At 40.2% G+C, this 20,270-nt stretch overlaps 3 protein-coding genes across 4 annotated transcripts; all 3 read left to right on the forward strand.

The window, feature by feature from the left end:
- The first annotated feature begins 1,014 nt into the window (after positions 1-1,014).
- On the forward strand, positions 1,015-18,589 carry LOC115021131 (chemokine-like receptor 1). 2 transcript variants are annotated; one of them, XM_029451305.1, is made up of 3 exons: positions 1,015-1,072; positions 1,958-3,079; positions 17,844-18,589. In XM_029451305.1, exon 2 carries the CDS (start codon positions 1,972-1,974, stop codon positions 3,076-3,078), a length of 1,107 nt encoding a protein of 368 aa, XP_029307165.1. In that variant the 5' UTR covers positions 1,015-1,072; positions 1,958-1,971; the 3' UTR covers position 3,079; positions 17,844-18,589. The 2 variants fall into 2 exon arrangements, with proteins under 2 accessions (XP_029307165.1, XP_029307164.1); XM_029451304.1 differs by lacking the exon at positions 17,844-18,589 and having other exon boundaries at positions 1,958-3,995.
- On the forward strand, positions 5,278-8,291 carry LOC115021061 (chemokine-like receptor 1). The gene is made up of 2 exons (XM_029451191.1): positions 5,278-5,347; positions 6,295-8,291. Exons 1-2 carry the CDS (start codon positions 5,278-5,280, stop codon positions 7,419-7,421), a joined length of 1,197 nt encoding a protein of 398 aa, XP_029307051.1. The 3' UTR covers positions 7,422-8,291.
- On the forward strand, positions 8,788-19,742 carry LOC115021062 (chemokine-like receptor 1). Its single transcript, XM_029451192.1, is given in 3 exon segments — positions 8,788-8,942; positions 16,513-17,484; positions 19,376-19,742. Coding segments are annotated over 2 exon segments (927 nt in total). The 5' UTR covers positions 8,788-8,942; positions 16,513-16,924.
- Positions 19,743-20,270: the final 528 nt, after the last annotated feature.

Here is a 20,270-nt window from a genome sequence, read left to right on the forward strand (position 1 = left end):
AGTAGTAGTAGTAGTAGTAGTAGTAAGTAGTAAGTAGTAGTAGTAGTAGTAGTAGTAGTAGTAGTAGTAGTAGTAGTAGTAAGTAGTAAGTAGTAGTAGTAGTAGTAGTAGTAGTAGTAGTAGTAGTAGTAGTAGTAGTAGTAGTAGTAGTAGTAGTAGTAGTAGTAGTAGTAGTAGTAGTAGTAGTAGTAGTAGTAGTAGTAAGTAGTAGTAGTAGTAGTAGTAGTAGTAGTAGTAGTAGTAGTAAAGTGATGTAGGTAGTGTTTTTGGAAACGTTTTGTGGTTCCTCAAACCTATATGAGCAAGTAATTATCAGTAATGGCCAACTGCAGTGTCATGATCTCTTTCAAAATATTAAAGGAAATCTGTTAAAGAGTACAAAAAAGGATGGACCTAGACTTGTTCAACTTCCCTGATACTTATATTGATTATGATTATGTGTCAGAAAAAATATGTAATATCACATCAGATCTCTTTAGTTTGCAGGAGTGGATCTACAGAGGCAGCATAGTTTATGTGTCAAGCTTCAAGTGGACAAAGAGGGAGTTAACTGCTATTTTATAAAGCTGTTTGGCTAATCTAAAGTATTGACAGATGATGCTGTGACTTTCTTGTGCCCTGCGGTGAAGGAAGGGGACATTAGAATAAGCAACCTATGCGTTGATTCACTCAGTCAAAGCAAAGCATCAACACTGACATAGTTATAAGGGCTGTTCCAAACAGTGTGATGTATTATTATACTGCACTTCGCATTATGTATCTCATATCAATGAAGAAATGTTTTTTAATTGAAAATTATAATTTAATATAGTAATTTTAAGTGCAATGCTCGAATAGTTCAAATGTAAATGTATACAAGAGATGTAAAAGACTTCAGTAGATATTTTTTCTTATTCTCGACATATGCGGTGACGTCACATTACCAGCCACCGCCCAGGTCGAGGCGAAAAGAAGAAGTAAAAATATTTTAGGGTGGTGTTTGCACTTCCTGAAATCCATGAAATTAACCAATATTATTCCGTGAACTTCTGCCAGAGATTCGTCTTCAACCACCTGGAAAGTTTTGAGAAAGGTACGCTAGCTTTTTATTCTTAGAAAATTATATTTGTACATGAGATTAATCCAACGAGTTTGTTCAAATTTATAGAGGTATAAAGACCTCTTATCTGATTAAAAAAAATAAAACTATTTCAAAAATGTATAAAATAAACTAAACCGCTTTATTTGAGAGAACTTGCTGCTTCTGTGGAGTAATGATTTTCAAAAACAAATGTAAATGTTATTTTATGATTGCGTGCGTCTAATCTGATTTTTTCGCGGCTACACCCTGTTAACAGTTTATAAAATAATATAGAAACAAAAACACAAGTCTACTAGTAAAACAGAAAACTAGCATTAAACCAGATTCAGGGTCAGTGAAAGTAGTCAAACAGGGAGGAAACAGTTATTATTATGAAGATCAGCAGAGAGGAAGAATTGTCTTTGATTTTTAGATGACCAAGATAGTCCAAGAGACCGCAGCACCAACAGCGAAGGCACTTTAATCTTTAATAAGACAAACACAAACCGAGGGGCAGAATAGGCTTTTCAACATCTGATATCCCCATAACCTACAGCTCAGAGGGAGGCTGCTGTTGGCTCAGTTTGTGTTCAGTTTATCAGAAATTGTTTCATAATATTTAAATGTAAATTTCTCATTATGATATTGTATGATGTTTGTATTCTGTGACTTGGCCAATCTCATATATTATTGTATGTGAAAATATAAATACATATTTATATATATGGTTTAGATTAGGTGATAAAAGAGGAATTTACCATAACTTTACAACTTTGCAGTTCCAGTCATATCTTTGTGAGGTCTTCATAGAGTCATAGGATACAGTATATACATATATCTATGTAAAAGTAAAATAGGGCAAAACGCTCATATTGTTTCTTCATGTTGCCATTGCAGGTCTCAAGACAATAATGGAGATGAATACTACCGCTTCCTATCCCACCAATTCAACAGTCGTATCTGGAAATAATGGCTCTGAGTTTATTGATGCGTATGCTAAGGTGAGACAGTCTCTCAACATCATGTCTCTCATTATCTACTGCCTGGCCTTTGTTCTCGGTGTGCTCGGAAATGGAGTGGTTATCTGGGTTACCGGATTCAAGATGAAGAAAACAGTTAACACAGTTTGGTTCCTCAACCTCGCTGTGGCCGACTTCCTCTTCACAGCAAGTTTGCCCCTGAGTGTGGTGTACTTGGCTTCGGGTTTCCACTGGCCTTTCGGTAAGTTCATGTGCAAGCTGAACAGCACTATAAGCTTTCTGAACATCTTTGCCAGTGTCTACATTCTGATGGTGATCAGCGTGGACAGATGTGTGTCTGTGGTGTGGCCCATCTGGGCCCAGAACCACCGAAGTGTACGCAAGGCTTCCTATGTGAGTCTTGGTGTTTGGGTGGTATCTCTGATTCTCAGCGCTCCATACTTCATCTTCAGGGATACTGGGCCGTCATTTTTCGATAAAGACATCATCAACTGCTTCTACAACTTTGCCCTCTCTGATGACAATGAATCACTGTCTGTGTTTCAGCTCAGTCTGTTTCGTCTTCAGGCTATGACCATCACCCGCTTCCTCCTGGGATTTGTTGTCCCCTTCACTGTCATTGTCTCCTGTTATGCTGTGATAATCCATCGTATCAGAAGAAACCGCACTCTGGCCAGCCAGTCAAGTCGCCCCTTTAAGATCATTGCTGCAGTTATCATCACTTTTTTCCTGTGCTGGGCTCCTTATCACATCTTCTCTTTAATTGAGATGGTGAATTACACTTATCGAAGTGAAACATTAGGCCATGTCACCACCATCGGAGTCCCTATAGCAACCAGCCTGGCCTTTCTCAACAGTTGTCTGAACCCACTGCTGTACGTGTTCATGGGCCAAGATTTCAAGGATAAAGTCCGCAAATCCATCCTGAATATATTGAAGACTGCCTTCCAGGAAGAAGTTTCTGGATCTCACACTGACGCAAAGTCAGTGGAAACCAGTCGGACCAATGACAAGTCAGCTCTTGATACTGAAGTATAAGGCTGTCTATGACATGAAAGAAGAAATACTGAAACTGTATGCATATATTATATAATTCGTTTTTTTGCTTTTGTTGTCTTTATACAGTTGAGGTGGAAAACTTATCCAAGATTGAAGCATTTCAACATCTTGTAGTTTGATTTAGGATATGTGAGTTTTATGTGAACTGATGGTCATAATGTACATCATGTTGTGATGTCTTTTGTGAGCTTAACCTTTGATAAGCAAGGTAGTAGTGGAATGCTTTTAGTTAAAGAGAGCAAATGGCTATAAGAGATCTACGCATTTCTGTTGTTGGCTGATCATTGAGTCACAATAGAGCTAAAGGGAATTTGTGAAATGTCATTTCCTGAACGAAAGAACCCTAGAGTTATTTCAAAATAGGTATTTCTTATGAGTTTATGGTTATATTTGTGTAACACAAGCAAGCAAATAAAGCTTTGTTTTTTTCCATCTGTCACTTATGCAACATGTTTTTATTATAATTTCCTTGCCTGTATGTGACAGCAAAGAAAACACTCAAACAATACAAATCCCAGTTGTATATATCTGCACAATTTTGGATGTAAATCTTATGTTTGTTAACTTTGCTCATTTTCCCTCTATGTTCATTTTCACCGCACAGATCACCCTGAAATGTTTATTTCTTATATTGTGCTGAGCAGATGCCATCAATCTATGTTGATGCCTTCCATACTGACACCATAGAAAATGTTTCACCTTTATTTGGACTGCTGGTTTGATAAACATTTATATTTAATGTGACTCTGTCTATGAAAGCTACATTCTTTTGTACTTCATTTGATTTTGATTTCAATTGTTTTCTTAGTCATTATTTTCCATTATTGAAATACTATTTGGACTTGTCTGTTTTCCACCCATAATGCATACTGTAATCAATAAATAATGTCACCAAAGATTGTGCCTTGGATCATAATATTTATTGATAAACAGAGAAAACTGTTTTGCATCTTAAAGTACATTTTAATTCAAATGAAGTTCCCCTTTCACCTTCATGCAATGTGTGACTGACTCAGGTGGGGACAAGTCCTAGCAACAAATTCACTATCAGACTCGGGAGTGTATGTTAAGGCAGTAGCGCAGCTAATATTTGAGGACACTGAGGTTATGTTCACTTTTCTGGGAATTTGAGAGCTTTAATTGAATTTCCCCGAGAGGGATTAATAAAGTGCTTCTTCTTGTTTAGTATTCAGAGGTTATATTCTACATTTAAAGACATGGTTGATCATCATTGGTATATTTAAATTAAGCTACTTTAAGTCCAATAAATAAATTAGATAAAACTCTATTCATCACCACGATGGAAATTCATTGCTGCTCGTCACAGCATTTAGTCCTTCATGTTGGAAAATAAATAATTTAAATCAAATATAACTGAACAGCTAATTAAATTAAATAAGATAAAGTAAAAAATAATAAAATAAATTCATCAACATTAGTTGAATGTTCAAATGTATTACACAGTTACAGGTACATCTGTTGTACCTCTCATCAATTGTTTCTGCTGCAGCATAGTCCGTTTGCTTCCTTCTTGCATGAAATTAACCAAATGTACAAACCACAAAATTGTGCATACACTTAGGCTGGGGTGTGGTTACAAACTGTAAGCCTCTCTCTCACAAAGCAGCAACACATGACTACACTGATCACCTAAGTAACCTTTTATCTATCATTTATCTCAAAAGAGGGATGCGCCACCTGGTGGTCAGGGGATGTAAATACAGATAAACACAAATAGAAATGAGAATGGCTCATGCACTTCTTTTTGGTCTTTTTTCTTTTCAGGGGGGACTTGGACACAATCAAAAACCTATAGTCTCTGAACGAGTGTAGACCGTCCTGCTTGTATTTGTTTTCATATTTTTATTGAACAATTCATTTCCACACAACAAGGCATGACATTACAGATCATGGCATGTGTCTTTGTAATGAAACATAGACAGTAAAGACTTAAACTATTGCTCAGAAAAAGTTCAATTAGAAAACTTACTATAATAATATTTAAAATAATATTTATTTATTTTTAAAGTGAAAAGTGGACTTTAAATATTTCCTGAAACTTGCAGCTCAAGTGGAATTAGTTACAAGTAGTATTAAAAGACAAACATTTCATATGAGGGAGGCATGCTACATGTGGGCCAGCCTTGTGATGTCACAAATTGCAGATGCTTTTATAAGATGTCAGAATTTGATCAGGTTTACTTGTGCTGCGGAGACATAATCATCCCACTGACGAACTCTAGGAAAGGTACTGTTGCTATATGTTATCCTTTGAATTTGTGAGAGATTAATAGAAAAAAATAAGTTAATAAAAACATATGATGTCAATAGCTATCCTGACAAACACCTTACTAACAAAGGCATTAATTTAAATGATTAAATAATATTAATATATAATAATAAGAATATTTCAGAGAGTTTGCTGCTTTTCAAAGTGGACAAAGATGTTATTGAAGAAGCACAGTTCGGCTGCTGTCCAGCTTATATTTTAACGCTATGTCTGCAAATTGTACAATATCATCACATTTTTTCTTCCTTTACGTGCATTAGAATTTATTTTTTATTCTAAGGAGATGTGCTGTTTGCATGTGCATGCTATGCTTTTAATCTTTATGTATATAATTGCTAAGTGTAAAATAAGCAAATAAATAAATAAAGGAACTTTATTAGACAATCATTTCTCTCGCAGACTGATGACCTCTCGAAACTCACACAGAAGTTGAAAAGCATTTTTTAAAAGGTAATTTAGATTTGGATAAGAACAAAATGCACATATGCACATAAATAATGCATATGACTCATGCATGATGTTTCATGATGTTTCGTGATGTTTCGTGATGTATCGTGATGTTTCGTGATGTATCGTGATGTTTCGTGATGTTTCGTGATGTATCGTGATGTTTCATATTGTTTCATGATGTTTCATGATGTATCGTGATGTATCATGATGTATCATGATGAATACAATAGATGTACTGTATATGGTGGAAATACCTTATAGTATGATGATTATGATGAGTATGTTGAGTATACTGAGCTGAGAAAGTCTCTAAATATTAACTGCCTGGACTTTGTTCTTGGTATGCTATATACATAAGATCTTTTGCACCATTATATCATTAGGGACTGTTATAGATATCTATGTAAGAGAAAAATTTTAAATGTTCATATTGTTTCTTCATGTTGCCATTGCAGGGCTCAAGACAATAATGGAGATGACTACTACCCCTTCCTATCCCACCAATTCAACAGTCGTATCTGGAAATAATGGCTCTGAGTTTATTGATGAGCATGATGAGGTGAGACAGTCTCTCCACACCATGTCTCTCATTGTTTACTGCCTGGCCTTTGTTCTCGGTGTGCTCGGGAATGGAGTGGTTATCTGGGTTACCGGATTCAAGATGAAGAAAACAGTTAACACAGTTTGGTTCCTCAACCTCGCTGTGGCCGACTTCCTCTTCACAGCATTTTTGCCTCTAAGTGTGACCTACACAGCTATGGATTTCCACTGGCCTTTTGGCAAATTCATGTGCAAACTCAACAGCACTATAAGCTTTCTGAACATGTTTGCCAGTGTCTACATTCTGGTGGTGATCAGCGTGGACAGATGTGTGTCTGTGGTGTGGCCCATCTGGGCCCAGAACCACCGAAGTGTACACAAGGCTTCCTGTGTGAGTCTGGGTGTTTGGGGGCTGGCTCTGATTCTCAGCGCTCCATACTTCATCTTCAGGGATACTGGGCCGTCATATAACAATGAAGCCATCATCAACTGCTTCAACAACTTTGCTTTTTCTGATGACTATGAAACACCGTCTGTGAATCAGCTGCGACAGTTTCGTCATCAGGCCATGACCATCACCCGCTTCCTCCTGGGATTTGTTGTCCCCTTCACTGTCATTGTCTCCTGTTATGCTGTGATAATCCATCGTCTCAGAAGAAACCGCACCCTGGCCAGCCAGTCAAGTCGCCCCTTTAAGATCATCGCTGCAGTTATCATCACTTTTTTCCTGTGCTGGGCTCCTTATCACATCATGGCTTTAATTGAGATGGTGAATCACATGACTAATCATACAAGTGAAACATTAGACCATGTCACCACCATCGGAGTCCCTATAGCAACCAGCCTGGCCTTTCTCAACAGTTGCCTGAACCCACTACTGTACGTGTTCATGGGCCAAGATTTCAAGGATAAAGTCCGCAAATCCATCCTGAATATATTGGAGACTGCCTTCCAGGAAGAAGTTTCTGGATCTCGTTCTTACACAAAGTCAGTGGACACCAGTCGGAGCAAAGAGAAGTCAGCTCCTAATACTGAAGTATAAGGCTGTCTATGACATGAAAGAAGAAATACTGAAACTGTACAAGTGATTCACAAATGTAACTGAATACAACCAATATTATATTATATTTTTCCTGTTATAGAATATAGTAGACTGTAAATTACCTTATGGAACAGATTTGACTGAATCTATAATCTACAGTGTGTAATATCATTTCTGAACCAATGCACAAACAGGTTTATAGCAAGTTCGTTTTGAACTGCATAGACCCCAATTACAAACTTGCCTCTCACACCCAACTCAACCCAACTTCCTCTACCAGCAAGACGTGAGAAAAAAATTGGGCACAATGACAAGCCCACAGAAAAAATCTCTTAGTTGATATGCACTTTTTGGGGTCTAAGTGTTGTATTGTCATTTCCTCTTTTGGTCTATATAGTCATTTTCACATGGTAACTCATCATGACATGTCTATTTCCCATGCCCCTGATTCACATCTACACTGCATGTGGCACCACCATGGATTTATTTTGTATCATGTTTGTGTCATGCAACGTGCGTCATGTCGTCACGGCCGTTACCATTTTAATAAGCTCCGGAGTCCGGCCAGGAGACGTAGCCTCGGCCTGCAGCGCTAAACAGATATTAGACACAGACCTGTACTAACGGGTAGTGATGGCGAGATGAAGCTTCATGAAGCATTGAAGATTTCCATCCAATTGGTTCGCTCATGGGCAGAAGCTTCATGGTGCTTCATTTGCTCTACTGCGCCATCAAGTGGACAATACATGTAAAACCGGTGAAGTGCAAAGCTGCAGTAGATTTAAAGTATCTTTGCCCTGAAGATTCTTTGACGCACACATATAAGACTGAATATAATGTTCTATTTAAAAATAAAGATTGATGTTATTACGTGTTATTGAGAAGAGAGTGACTGGAAAATAATGTGGGCTTTTTACGCCTTTTATTGATAGTGCAGTTTAAGATTGGACAGAGAGAAGGGGAATGACATGCAGCAAATAGCAGCAGGTCTGAGTCGAACCCCGGGCTGCTGCAGGAAGCATTTGAATGTGGGTCGCCTGCTCTATGAGCTGCGTCACCAGGGATGTGTAATGTACATGATCTTTTCAACAGATTTAGATTTGGTATCTTTAATTGCTCACAAGGAAGATGATGCTGGCGTGCATAACAATTGTTTTGCTAGTAGGCTGGCTCCATAATGATCCAATACAAACGCAATACCAACAACTCAACAGCAACAATGCATACTACGACAACAACAACCCACACATTTGCTGTTATATAAAGTGTTAATTATAAGGGGGCTCAATTGCGGTTCGCTCCCCCTTATATTTCGAATCGCGTTCCAAACCTGCGAACCTGTTCGCGAGGCTTCGAACGTTGTCACATACGTCATCAACACAAGCCTCGATACGCGCTTTACAAAAATCTTGTACGATTAATCGACACACGCTTCGAAGCCTCGACACGAAAGGACACATCACTACTAACGGGTCGCTGCACATTAATTTGACTCTGTGCTAAGATGTACCAGATTGCATGGTAAATCATGATTGCATCGAGCTAATCGGCTGACTCCTAAGTGCATGTTTGTATAGAAATCACAGTGCTTTTCTCCCGTTGCTAAGTAGCGTTAGCTAGCAGCAGCTAACGTGAGCTATCGTCGGACCACAATATTAGCCCACAGCTTCACGTTCAGTTGAAACATTGTGATGGCTTATCTTACTTTATGCCTGTCTGTAGCTCTACCATTTTCAAGGAGCCCTCGCCTTTTATTTTTGCGTATTATTTTCAATTTAACACAAGCTTTCAAAGCATGCTAACGTTAACCACCTTCCTATCTACAATAGATGTCTGTTAACGAAGTGTTCAGTCGCCCCCTTTGCTGCACACTCAGCTGCTCACGATAATCGCGAACTCCTACACATACACAAACATCTTAGTACACAATGGAATGTATTTGCAAGTTGTGTTCACAACTTGGTTTTAAGAACTTTGGCAATAACTTTCCTGGACATGCTTTAAAACATCTGTACTGTTCACAGGATGTGTGAGGTCAGTAGCTTGCTTTGTTGGTCCATGCACCTTGGTGAGGTTGTGCCAGAAATCCCTATTCTCCCCAAACAGTTGGCCAGAAGGTGTGGAAAACGTGGGATAATTCCACCTCGGCTATAATGAAAAATGTTTCGTGCACACAAAGTGTTATTACAAAGGTGACTCTGAAATACACACTTGATGATTTTGATTTGTCACGAAGCCCTAAGTAAAATCTTGCAACGTTTCCTGATACAGCAGCAAAATCGGAGCAAGTGAATGATCTGCGCACAAAGACACAAAATGTCACTGTCCAATCAACTGCACTGCACTATACAACACAAACTAATTGATTGCATATGTATTCACCTTTGTCCCTTTTTTAAAGGCACTGCTCTGCAAAAACTCGGAGGAGCGGCTTGTCACATGAGAAGAGCTGGTCCACCTTAAATGTCAGCCCACCTTAAGCATAAGCCATTGTTGTCGCTGCCAGTTTATGAGCTAACCATAGTCCCTTCACTTTTATCAGTAGTTGGTCTTGAGGAGTTGGAGCATTTATTCATCAACAAATAAACTGTACACACACTGCATGGCTACGTTACAACTGACTTTGTGTTACTTACTGCACACACAATCGTTCCTTCACTCTCTCCCTCGACCCACACACTCACTTTTGCCCAACATGCTACAGTGGACTGAGCGTAGACGATTTCCAAATGGTGATTGCAGATTGGCAGTTTAAGAAAATCCTAATTTCTCTCTCACACACAAACACACACACACACTCGCGTGCTTGTGTTAAACGTACAACCTGTGCATCAAGCTATTACTTTAGCTTAAAAACACATTTAAAAAAAGATGCTTAGGCCCGGCGGGGTTTACAATACGCATGGCGGAACCCTGATGGTAGTTGGTTACATAAATGTTTAATGTCAGGATCGAAAAAAATAAAATAAAACGTCTAATCCAATTCACCAAAGACAGGCGGGTTCCAACCTTGCATTTATCCCATCTTTTGGTTATGAAGCCAGGTTGGATAATGTAGGATGACCTTTTAGTTAGACTAGAGATTTGGGTCACTATATTGGTCTGAAAGGGGCATGAGAGACTGGGACTTGTTAATGGGCCTGATAATGCAGAGGACTTATTTCAGGCACCTCTGGCTACTCGTGTCCTTTGTGGATGGTAGAGCACTCACAGTGATAAATTGGACTGTTTAAGATAATCCTATCGCCTTGTTTTAACTTGAACCTTTTTAGGTCTAGAGCAGCGGTCCTCAACCTTTTTTTGCGCGACGGACCGGTTTCATGTAAGATAATATTTTAAAGGACCAGCCTTCAAAGTGTCGGGGGATAAATGTGACCAAATGAAATGTTACAACCGGCATAAAAACAATATAAACTGCATTAAAAAACTCACCATTGCGTTGAATTAGTGGGCTATCTTTTTAACTGCCGTTAATCTTCTCCTAGAAGTTCATGGCAAATGTCCTTAGCGGCGGGAAGGATCAATTCTTCACCAATTGTAAAAGGTTTCTTCGCCTTAGCAATACGGATAGTCACTAAGTATGACTCTCTCAGTGCACTTGCATTTGTTGACGTGGTGGCCATCAGTAATTCGTTAAGTTTCCCCTCAAAACTATCTGTCAAAAACAAGCAGCTGGGCAGAGTTTCCCCCAGCATTGCTGCAGCACCATCATTGCACACACCGATGCACTCATCCCAAGACAGTCCCGCTTCTTTTAGTTTAAGTTTTGTGAAAATGTCCTCGCCTGTACACTTTACCTCCAGCGGGGTGCAAAACCGCTTGTCCTCGTTAAGTTTCCACTCAAAACTGTATCTAACAAAAACAAGCAGCTGGGCAGAGTTTGATACATCTGTGGATTCATCTAACTGCAAAGCATATTTCCCTTTCTTCATTCTGTCAATCAGCTGACACTTTGTCCTGGGCCATGTCCGTGATGTGCCGGGATATGGTCCCGTCAGACAGCGGCACTGCTTCTAGCTCCCGAGCCCGTTTTTCCCCAAGCATTGCCCGATTCATAGCGATAGCAGCAGGTTTTATTAGGGTTTCCCCGATTGTGTGTGGCTTTTTTTGCCTGTGCAATTAAATATGCCACCTCCATATGATGCCTTTTGAGCTTTGGTAGGGATTGTTTGGTTAGTTATGACTTTTTTTTGGCCTTGCAATTCTCTCTCCTTTCGGCAGAAAAAATCTGCTTTTTACGGGCTTCAAGCTCTCATGGGCAAGCACCTCAGTGCACACTACGCATTGGGGATGTTGTAATTCATTGATAACGACGCATGTGAATCCATACTGGATATATTCCTCTCGATACTTGTGACACTTGGAGGAAGGCTGGTCTGACTGGTTATGGACCCCCTTACCTCCCGCGCCAGAAGTCGATGGCCTTTCTGACGGCGGTTCTCCGCTCTCCTCTACTCCCTTCTCCGCTGGCCTCTCTGCCTTGTCTTTGGTCAGTATTAACCAACGTTTCATTTTGGAAAATAATATCCTGGCCAGAGGGTCCAATCCGGCCCGCGTGATGATTTTGCAAAGTGTAAAAATTACAGCGAAGACATTAACTGCAATTTTTCAATAAAAGTAACTGCTATTTCAAATGTGTCCACCGGGAGTCGCACACAACACTGCCAAGCAAGCAAACTGTTCATGTTGGAGCTGCCAGGTAAAAGAACTTCTGGAGCTGGCGGGTTCTGTCAACATTACACTCGCAGCCTCATTACCCAAAATGTCTTTGTCAAAAAAGGAGAAAAGTGGACACAGTGTAGAGTCTTCCAAGAAAAATGGACCGTTTCCTGGTCTTGAGATCAAATTGGGCACTATGTTGCCCCTGAACTAAAAGGAGTTTGACACCCCTGGCTTAAAGCCTAGTGCAGGGGTCACTAACAGGCGGTCCGGATTCAGACGCCGACCTATCCGGACCTATAATCAATAAATTATTAAGGGATTTTCAATTCTATGTTAACCGGAGCAGCTTTTTTTGTTTTTATGCCACTGGTTTAGCGGCATGCGAGTTAAGCCATCCCACGTGATGCTACTCAGCCAATCAAATCCGTGCATTCCTGGTGGCAAACATTGCGACTCTGAATACAGACAGATGAGGGGCGAGTGACAGACGGAAAGACGAGTTAGCGATACAGGGAGAGAAGACGGAGAAAGGGTGAGAAACACAGAGGAAGAGACGAGTGAGCGGCAGACAGGGAGAGAAAAATAACTACTTATGGCGCTCTCCAAGAAGAGAAAAGTCAACAGAGCTTTCAACCCAGAATGGACAGACTCATTCATGGTCATCCTTCCCACTGGGAGCACAAAACCAGTGTCTCATATGCTCAGAGACCGTGGTGCTCATTAAAAGTGGTGATGTGAAACGCCACTATGAGGCAAAGCACAGTGTTTTTGACCAAACATATCCACTCAAGTCTGAACTGAGGAGTCACATGATCAGCTGGCCAAGATGGCAGCATAGATTGAACCGGCTTAACCCAGTGTTGCTAATTCTGTTAGATTATACCATTGAGACGACTTGTTTTTAAATATTTTAGCCAATGTGAGTATCTGATTGAAGGCAATGTCTAAAACGAGCAAATAATCGTCGTGTAGGAATGGTTCCGAAACAAGGGAACAGTCTGACGTAGAGGCCAACGCGGTGCTGGAGAAGCAACGAAGCTACTTGGACTCGCACTTCGACCAACTTCAACAGATGGGGAAGGAAACGGAGGGAAAATTACCTGCTATCCAAACAGACTTGGTGGCACTAACTGAAAGCATCGGCATGTGCAAGATACGGGGTGATGTGGGGAACAATTCGGAGATGCAAGCCACCCACGAGGCTGTGCTGAACTTGGTGCAACTTAAGCTAGGGGACATGGAGGACCAGAGCAGAAGTTGCAACATTCGGATAACTGGGCTGGCAGAAGGTCTGGAAGGGTCTAACGCCATCCAATTTCTGACACACTCTCTTCCGAAGTGGTTCGCCTCCTTAGGTAATCTACAGGGCGAGTTAATGCGAGCTCATCGTATCTACAGCGACAACAGGTAAGAAGCAGGAGGGCGCCACCCGCACTTTGATTTTCAGCGTTCTCCGTTACACCTCCCGCCAAGACATCCTCCGTGCCGCGAAGAAAGCTCTGCTCACGATTGATGAACGGAGGATTCGCTTCTCCCCTGACTACAGCAGCTACACTGTTAAGCGTCGCCAGGCTTTCTCCCGAGCCATGGATGCAGCCCGGGCCAAAGGTGTGGAATTCTTCCTCCTTTACCCTGCGACACTGAAAGTCAAGGAGGCTGGTCAAATTAAGACGTTTCAGTCCACGGGACATGCCGAGGACTTCATCGTCTCCCTACCGGCAGTGCAGGCTGCGTATGGGGATCCTGTGCGCTCTTCTGATGGTGAATAGCGGCCCTTTGGATCGTGCTAAACTACATGGCCTCACTGTTTTGGACTAAATGCACACTGCTCTGCGTGGACTGGGATCTCTTCCAGAGTTTTGGATTATTTCTGCGGGCTGATTTTTGTCTGACGTTAGACTCGTCTTGAGACGGATTTGTCTTCATCTTTGTTTGGCTGGTCAGACTAACTTGCGAGCCTACTGCCTGATTTGTGGATCCCATACCACGTAATATACTTTGGACTTTAAACTAAAACAGCCGGTTTGTTTGCTATTTGTTAGCTATTTGTTTTTGATCTATATCACGACGGATCCGCTGTGCATGTCGGATGTGAATGGACAATGGCCGGTAAGATGTGCATTGGTTATCCGCTTTGGCCCTATAGTTTCACATCTCATCCAGATCTGGTGCGTAGCTGAATCGCAATGTAAGACTTCCTGTGAGTGGCACACGCTTTCTCCTATATTTGACAATAAAGGTCTGCTAATCGGCGGGAGACCTGTGTCATCCTCTCATTGGAGCAACAGCAGTATTCACCACTTGAGTGACATTTATGATGATAGGGGTTTGCGCTCCTTTCAAGAAATTTAAGAACGCGTTCGATCTTCCAGGTAGCTCGTTTTTCTTCTATTTGCAGCTCAGATCTGCTCTCAAGGCACATGGTGTCCCGTAGCAGCAACCTTTACCCATTCATCCTCCTTTATAAATTGCACTGCATGAAATTAATAGACGATCGTGTAGTTTATGCACTATGAAGGCCCGTGGCATGTTCAGTCACTTGATGTGGGACTGTCCTCCAGTCGCACTGTTTTGGAATAAAGTGGCTTCTGGCATGTCACGTGTGCTTTCAGTGACAGTGCTGGTGACTGTGCCTGTCCTTCTGTTAAATGATCTGTCCAAGCTCAATATATCCAAGCTTGAGAGGCGCATCTTACTAGCTGACCTAACAGTTGCTAAAAAGATGGTTGCGGTTCGATGGAAGCCTCCTAATTCCCTCACCTTCAGACACTGGGTCTTTGCATCTCTGGATGTTGTTTATCTAGAGTTGTCGTCTGCCGAATAAATAGGACAAGTGACACTAATGTAAACAATTGGCGCTTTGCAGTTGATTCCTTCAAAGATCTTTTAGAATGATTTCTCCCTTTCCCTAATCCAGTCTTCCAAATTGCAACCTAGCGTTTCCCTGTGTGTGCATGTGTTAGTGATGGTATACAATCCTGTCTGATAGCGCTGATGGAGTGCCGGCACCCATCAGCGAACACCTGGTGTGTGTGTGTGTGTGTGTGTCTTTGTCTGTGAGTGTTTATAGGTCTGGGAGGGAGGGTTGGGTTTGTTTTATTTGGTTTTAACTTATTTTGATTTGTCTGTTATTATTTTTAGCTTACATATGTACTCTACTCTGCATTCAATATTTTGCAAGTAATTGCTGTATCTCATTTTTCTTTATCTTGTGTACTTTAAGTTATTTCATTTAAGAAAAAAAAAACGTTATTCTCTTGGGTGTACATGTTGTGTGTTAACATCAATAAAAATTTGATCACAAAAGAAAAAGTCTGAACTGAGGTCACAGAAAATAAGCACTCAGAGCCCAATGTGATTTTGATTTGTAACTGAATAAAGCAAATAAGCCACCTGTCAGCATCATCAGCCACAAATAAAAGTTTAACCCAGGCTGTGCTAGCCTGTGTTGAACATTTAATATTTCTAAAATTAAGCACTTTATTTTAAGATGCACAATTTTTCAAAAGCTGTTTTATTTATTTTCTCATTTTTATTTTTAAATGCAACCCGAGAAGAACACTATACATATCTATAGTATTATATATATCTGTATAGTTCAATGTTAAGTGACAATAAATATTGTCCAAATGTTTTTAAATTGTTCTTTCTTTATTAGAAAAGTTGTTGATGACGTGCAGACGTTGATACAGCTACCAGGCTACTTCAATATATATTACACTAATTCATAACGCAAGTTAGACATTATGATGCTCCGGACCTTTGATCACGGAAATCTTCTCTAACTGGACGTCTTAGAATTTTAGTTGAATACCCCTGGCCTAGTGTATTGATTTGGGCTGATCTCTACTGGTGCACTCTGACATGTGTGACGTCTGTGATGTTTACTGTGGCGCTGTAAAGTGACCTGTCACCTGCAAATGATACTTTCGTTAATCTGTCGTAATCACCTCAGGGGTCACATCGAGAGGATTCTGAAAATCCTCTCTCGCGACCCACACTTTGGGAACCCCTGGACTAGAGGAAAGCGAAAACACTAATTACAAGCTAGCTAAGCATCAGATCAAAAGACGTTACACTCAAACTGCAATCAAGTGCATTTCCATTTAAAAACATTGATGAAAACACTAAGTGTATTGCTTACTTGAATATAGCGGCACATGCCTTTTTTTTTAGCAGGTATTATTTTGTCTAACAGCTTCATCTGGTGGCCACAGTGAACACGGTCGAGCTAAAAACCCTTTCAAACCTCAGTGAGGCTGTTCAAACCATTGGCATCTCAATTAATCAACGTGTCATCTGACCAGGCTTGGGTTATTTGAGAAGAATGCAAAGTAACACTACATAGTCATCAGGCATATCTTTTTGAAATGTTGTCACAAACATTTTGCCCCCAATTGTGTGTTGATTTTCTTTTTTTATCCCCCAGGTGCTGATACAATATGGAAAACCTAAACAGAGGGATGAACGTTCAGCTCGCGCGGACATCTTTTTAAGAACCAGCCTGTTGAGAGAGTGGACACACTGATTCTCGCATTGAAACCAATATGTGAATGTCTGGACAGAGCAACTCATATTTGCAGTTTAAAAAGTGATGCCATCACGGATCATCATGGAAAAGCAGAAATTAGTGAATACTATTGCTTCAACGCAGTTGGGGGGAGAATCATGTACCTTCATCTGCACGGAGTGTGGTGATGGGTTCAGTCAGTACTCTAATGTGTTGACCCACATGGCCATTCATGGACCTTTGGAGTCATTTTCCTTTGATGGCTCATCCAATGGATTTGAAGTCTCTCGAGAATATGTGCTACAAGAAAATGGTACACTGACAGTTGTGAATGGCCAGTAAAACAGTTAACACAGTTTGGTTCCTCAACCTCGCTGTGGCAGACTTCCTCTTCACAGCAAGTTTGCCCCTGAGTGTGGTGTACTTGGCTTCGGGTTTCCACTGGCCTTTCGGTAAGTTCATGTGCAAGCTGAACAGCACTATAAGCTTTCTGAACATCTTTGCCAGTGTCTACATTCTGATGGTGATCAGCGTGGACAGATGTGTGTCTGTGGTGTGGCCCATCTGGGCCCAGAACCATTGAAATGTACGCAAGGCTTCCTGTGTGAGTCTGGGTGTTTGGGTGGTATCTCTGATTCTCAGCGCTCCATACTTCATCTTCAGGGATACTGGGCCATCATTTTTCAATAAAGACATCATCAACTGCTTCTACAACTTTGCCTTCTCTGATGACAATGAATCACTGTATGTGTTTCAGCTGAGTCTGTTTCGTCATCAGGCCATGACCATCACCCGCTTCCTCCTGGGATTTGTTGTCCCCTTCACTGTCATTGTCTCCTGTTATGCTGTGATAATCCATCGTATCAGAAGAAACCGCACTCTGGCCAGCCAGTCAAGTCGCCCCTTTAAGATCATCGCTGCAGTTATCATCACTTTTTTCCTGTGCTGGGCTCCTTATCACATCTTCTCTTTAATTGAGATGGTGAATTACACTTATTGAAGTGAAACATTAAGCCATGTCACCACCATCGGAGTCCTTATAGCAACCAGCCTGGCCTTTCTCAACAGTTGTCTGAACCCACTGCTGTACGTGTTCATGGGCCAAGATTTCAAGGATAAAGTCCGCAAATCCATCCTGAATATATTGAAGACTGCCTTCCAGGAAGAAGTTTCTGGATCTCACACTGACGCAAAGTCAGTGGAAACCAGTCGGACCAATGACAAGTCAGCTCTTGATACTGAAGTATAAGGCTGTCTATGTCGATGTTTTTTTGCTTTTTTTGTCTTTATACAGTCAAGGTGGAAAACTTATCCAAGATTGAAGCATTTCAACATCTTGTAGTTTGATTTAGGATATGTGAGTTTTATGTGAACTGATGGTCATAATGTACATCATGTTGTGATGTCTTTTGTGAGCTTAACCTTTGATAAGCAAGGTAGTAGTGGAATGCTTTTAGTTAAAGAGAGCAAATGGCTATAAGAGATCTACGCATTTCTGTTGTTGGCTGATCATTGAGTCACAGCAGTGCCTTCAGTCTGTACCACAATAGAGCTAAAGGGAATTTGTGAAATGTCATTTCCTGAACGAAAGAACCCTAGAGTTATTTCAAAATAGGTATTTCTTATGAGTTTATGGTTATATTTGTGTAACACAAGCAAGCAAATAAAGCTTTGTTTTTTTCCATCTGTCACTTATGCAACATGTTTTTATTATAATTTCCTTGCCTGTATGTGACAGCAAAGAAAACACTCAAACAATACAAATCCCAGTTGTATATATCTGCACAATTTTGGATGTAAATCTTATGTTTGTTAACTTTGCTCATTTTCCCTCTATGTTCATTTTCACCGCACAGATCACCCTGAAATGTTTATTTCTTATATTGTGCTGAGCAGATGCCATCAATCTATGTTGATGCCTTCCATACTGACACCATAGAAAATGTTTCACCTTTATTTGGACTGCTGGTTTGATAAACATTTATATTTAATGTGACTCTGTCTATGAAAGCTACATTCTTCATTTGATTTTGATTTCAATTGTTTTCTTAGTCATTATTTTCCATTATTGAAATACTATTTGGACTTGTCTGTTTTCCACCCATAATGCATACTGTAATCAATAAATAATGTCACCAAAGATTGTGCCTTGGATCATAATATTTATTGATAAACAGAGAAAACTGTTTTGCATCTTAAAGTACATTTTAATTCAAATGAAGTTCCCCTTTCACCTTCATGCAATGTGTGACTGACTCAGGTGGGGACAAGTCCTAGCAACAAATTCACTATCAGACTCGGGAGTGTATGTTAAGGCAGTAGCGCAGCTAATATTTGAGGACACTGAGGTTATGTTCACTTTTCTGGGAATTTGAGAGCTTTAATTGAATTTCCCCGAGAGGGATTAATAAAGTGCTTCTTCTTGTTTAGTATTCAGAGGTTATATTCTACATTTAAAGACATGGTTGATCATCATTGGTATATTTAAATTAAGCTACTTTAAGTCCAATAAATAAATTAGATAAAACTCTATTCATCACCACGATGGAAATTCATTGCTGCTCGTCACAGCATTTAGTCCTTCATGTTGGAAAATAAATAATTCAAATCAAATATAACTGAACAGCTAATTAAATTAAATAAGATAAAGTAAAAAATAATAAAATAAATTCATCAACATTAGTTGAATGTTCAAATGTATTACACAGTTACAGGTACATCTGTTGTACCTCTCATCAATTGTTTCTGCTGCAGCATAGTCCTGTTGTTGTACTGTTGCCAGCCAGTCAAGTCGCCCCTTTAAGATCATCGCTGCAGTTATCACCACTTTTTTCCTGTGCTGGGCTCCTTATCACATCTTCTCTTTAATTGAGATGGTACATCACTTGGCTAATCATGCAAGTGAAACATTAGGCCATGTCACCACCATCGGAGTCCCTATAGCAACCAGCCTGGCCTTTCTCAACAGTTGTCTGAACCCACTGCTGTACGTGTTCATGGGCCATGATTTCAATGATAAAGTCCGCAAGTCCATCCTGAATATATTGGAGACTGCCTTCCAGGAAGAAGTTTCTGAATCTCGTTCTTACACAAAGTCATTCTTACAAGTCAGTGGACACCAGTCGGAGCAAAGAGAAGTCAGCTCCTAATACTGAAGTATAAGGCTGTCTATGACATGAAAGAAGAAATACTGAAACTGTACAAGTGATTCACAAATGTAACTGAATACAACCAATATTATATTATATTTTTCCTGTTATAGAATATAGTAGACTGTAAATTACCTTATGGAACAGATTTGACTGAATCTATAATCTACAGTGTGTAATATCATTTCTGAACCAATGCACAAACAGGTTTATAGTAAGTTCGTTTTGAACTGCATAGACCCCAATTACAAACTTGCCTCTCACACCCAACTCAACCCAACTTCCTCTACCAGCAAGACGTGAGAAACATTGGGCACAATGACAAGCACACAGAAAAAATCTCTTAGTTGATATGCACATTTGGGGGTCTAAGTGTTGTATTGTCATTTCCTCTTTAGGTCTGTATAGTCATTTTCACATGGTAACTCATCATGACATGTCTATTTCCCATGCCCCTGATTCACATCTACACTGCATGTGGCACCACCATGGATTTATTTTGTATCATGTTTTTTTTATACATTCCTA

The sequence above is a fragment of the Cottoperca gobio genome, chromosome 16 (assembly GCF_900634415.1).
Source record: "Cottoperca gobio chromosome 16, fCotGob3.1, whole genome shotgun sequence".
Lineage (NCBI taxonomy): Eukaryota > Metazoa > Chordata > Actinopteri > Perciformes > Bovichtidae > Cottoperca > Cottoperca gobio.

What these genes read in the sequence shown, in the direction of transcription:
- LOC115021131 (XM_029451305.1), top strand. Translation starts at nt 1,972, where the DNA reads ATGGAGATGAATACTACCGCTTCCTATCCCACCAATTCAACAGTCGTA.
- LOC115021061 (XM_029451191.1), top strand. Translation starts at nt 5,278, where the DNA reads ATGTCAGAATTTGATCAGGTTTACTTGTGCTGCGGAGACATAATCATC. An exon ending in ACTGACGAACTCTAGGAAAG is followed by an intron (nt 5,348 to 6,294) that starts GTACTGTTGCTA and finishes TTGCCATTGCAG; the next exon opens with GGCTCAAGACAATAATGGAG.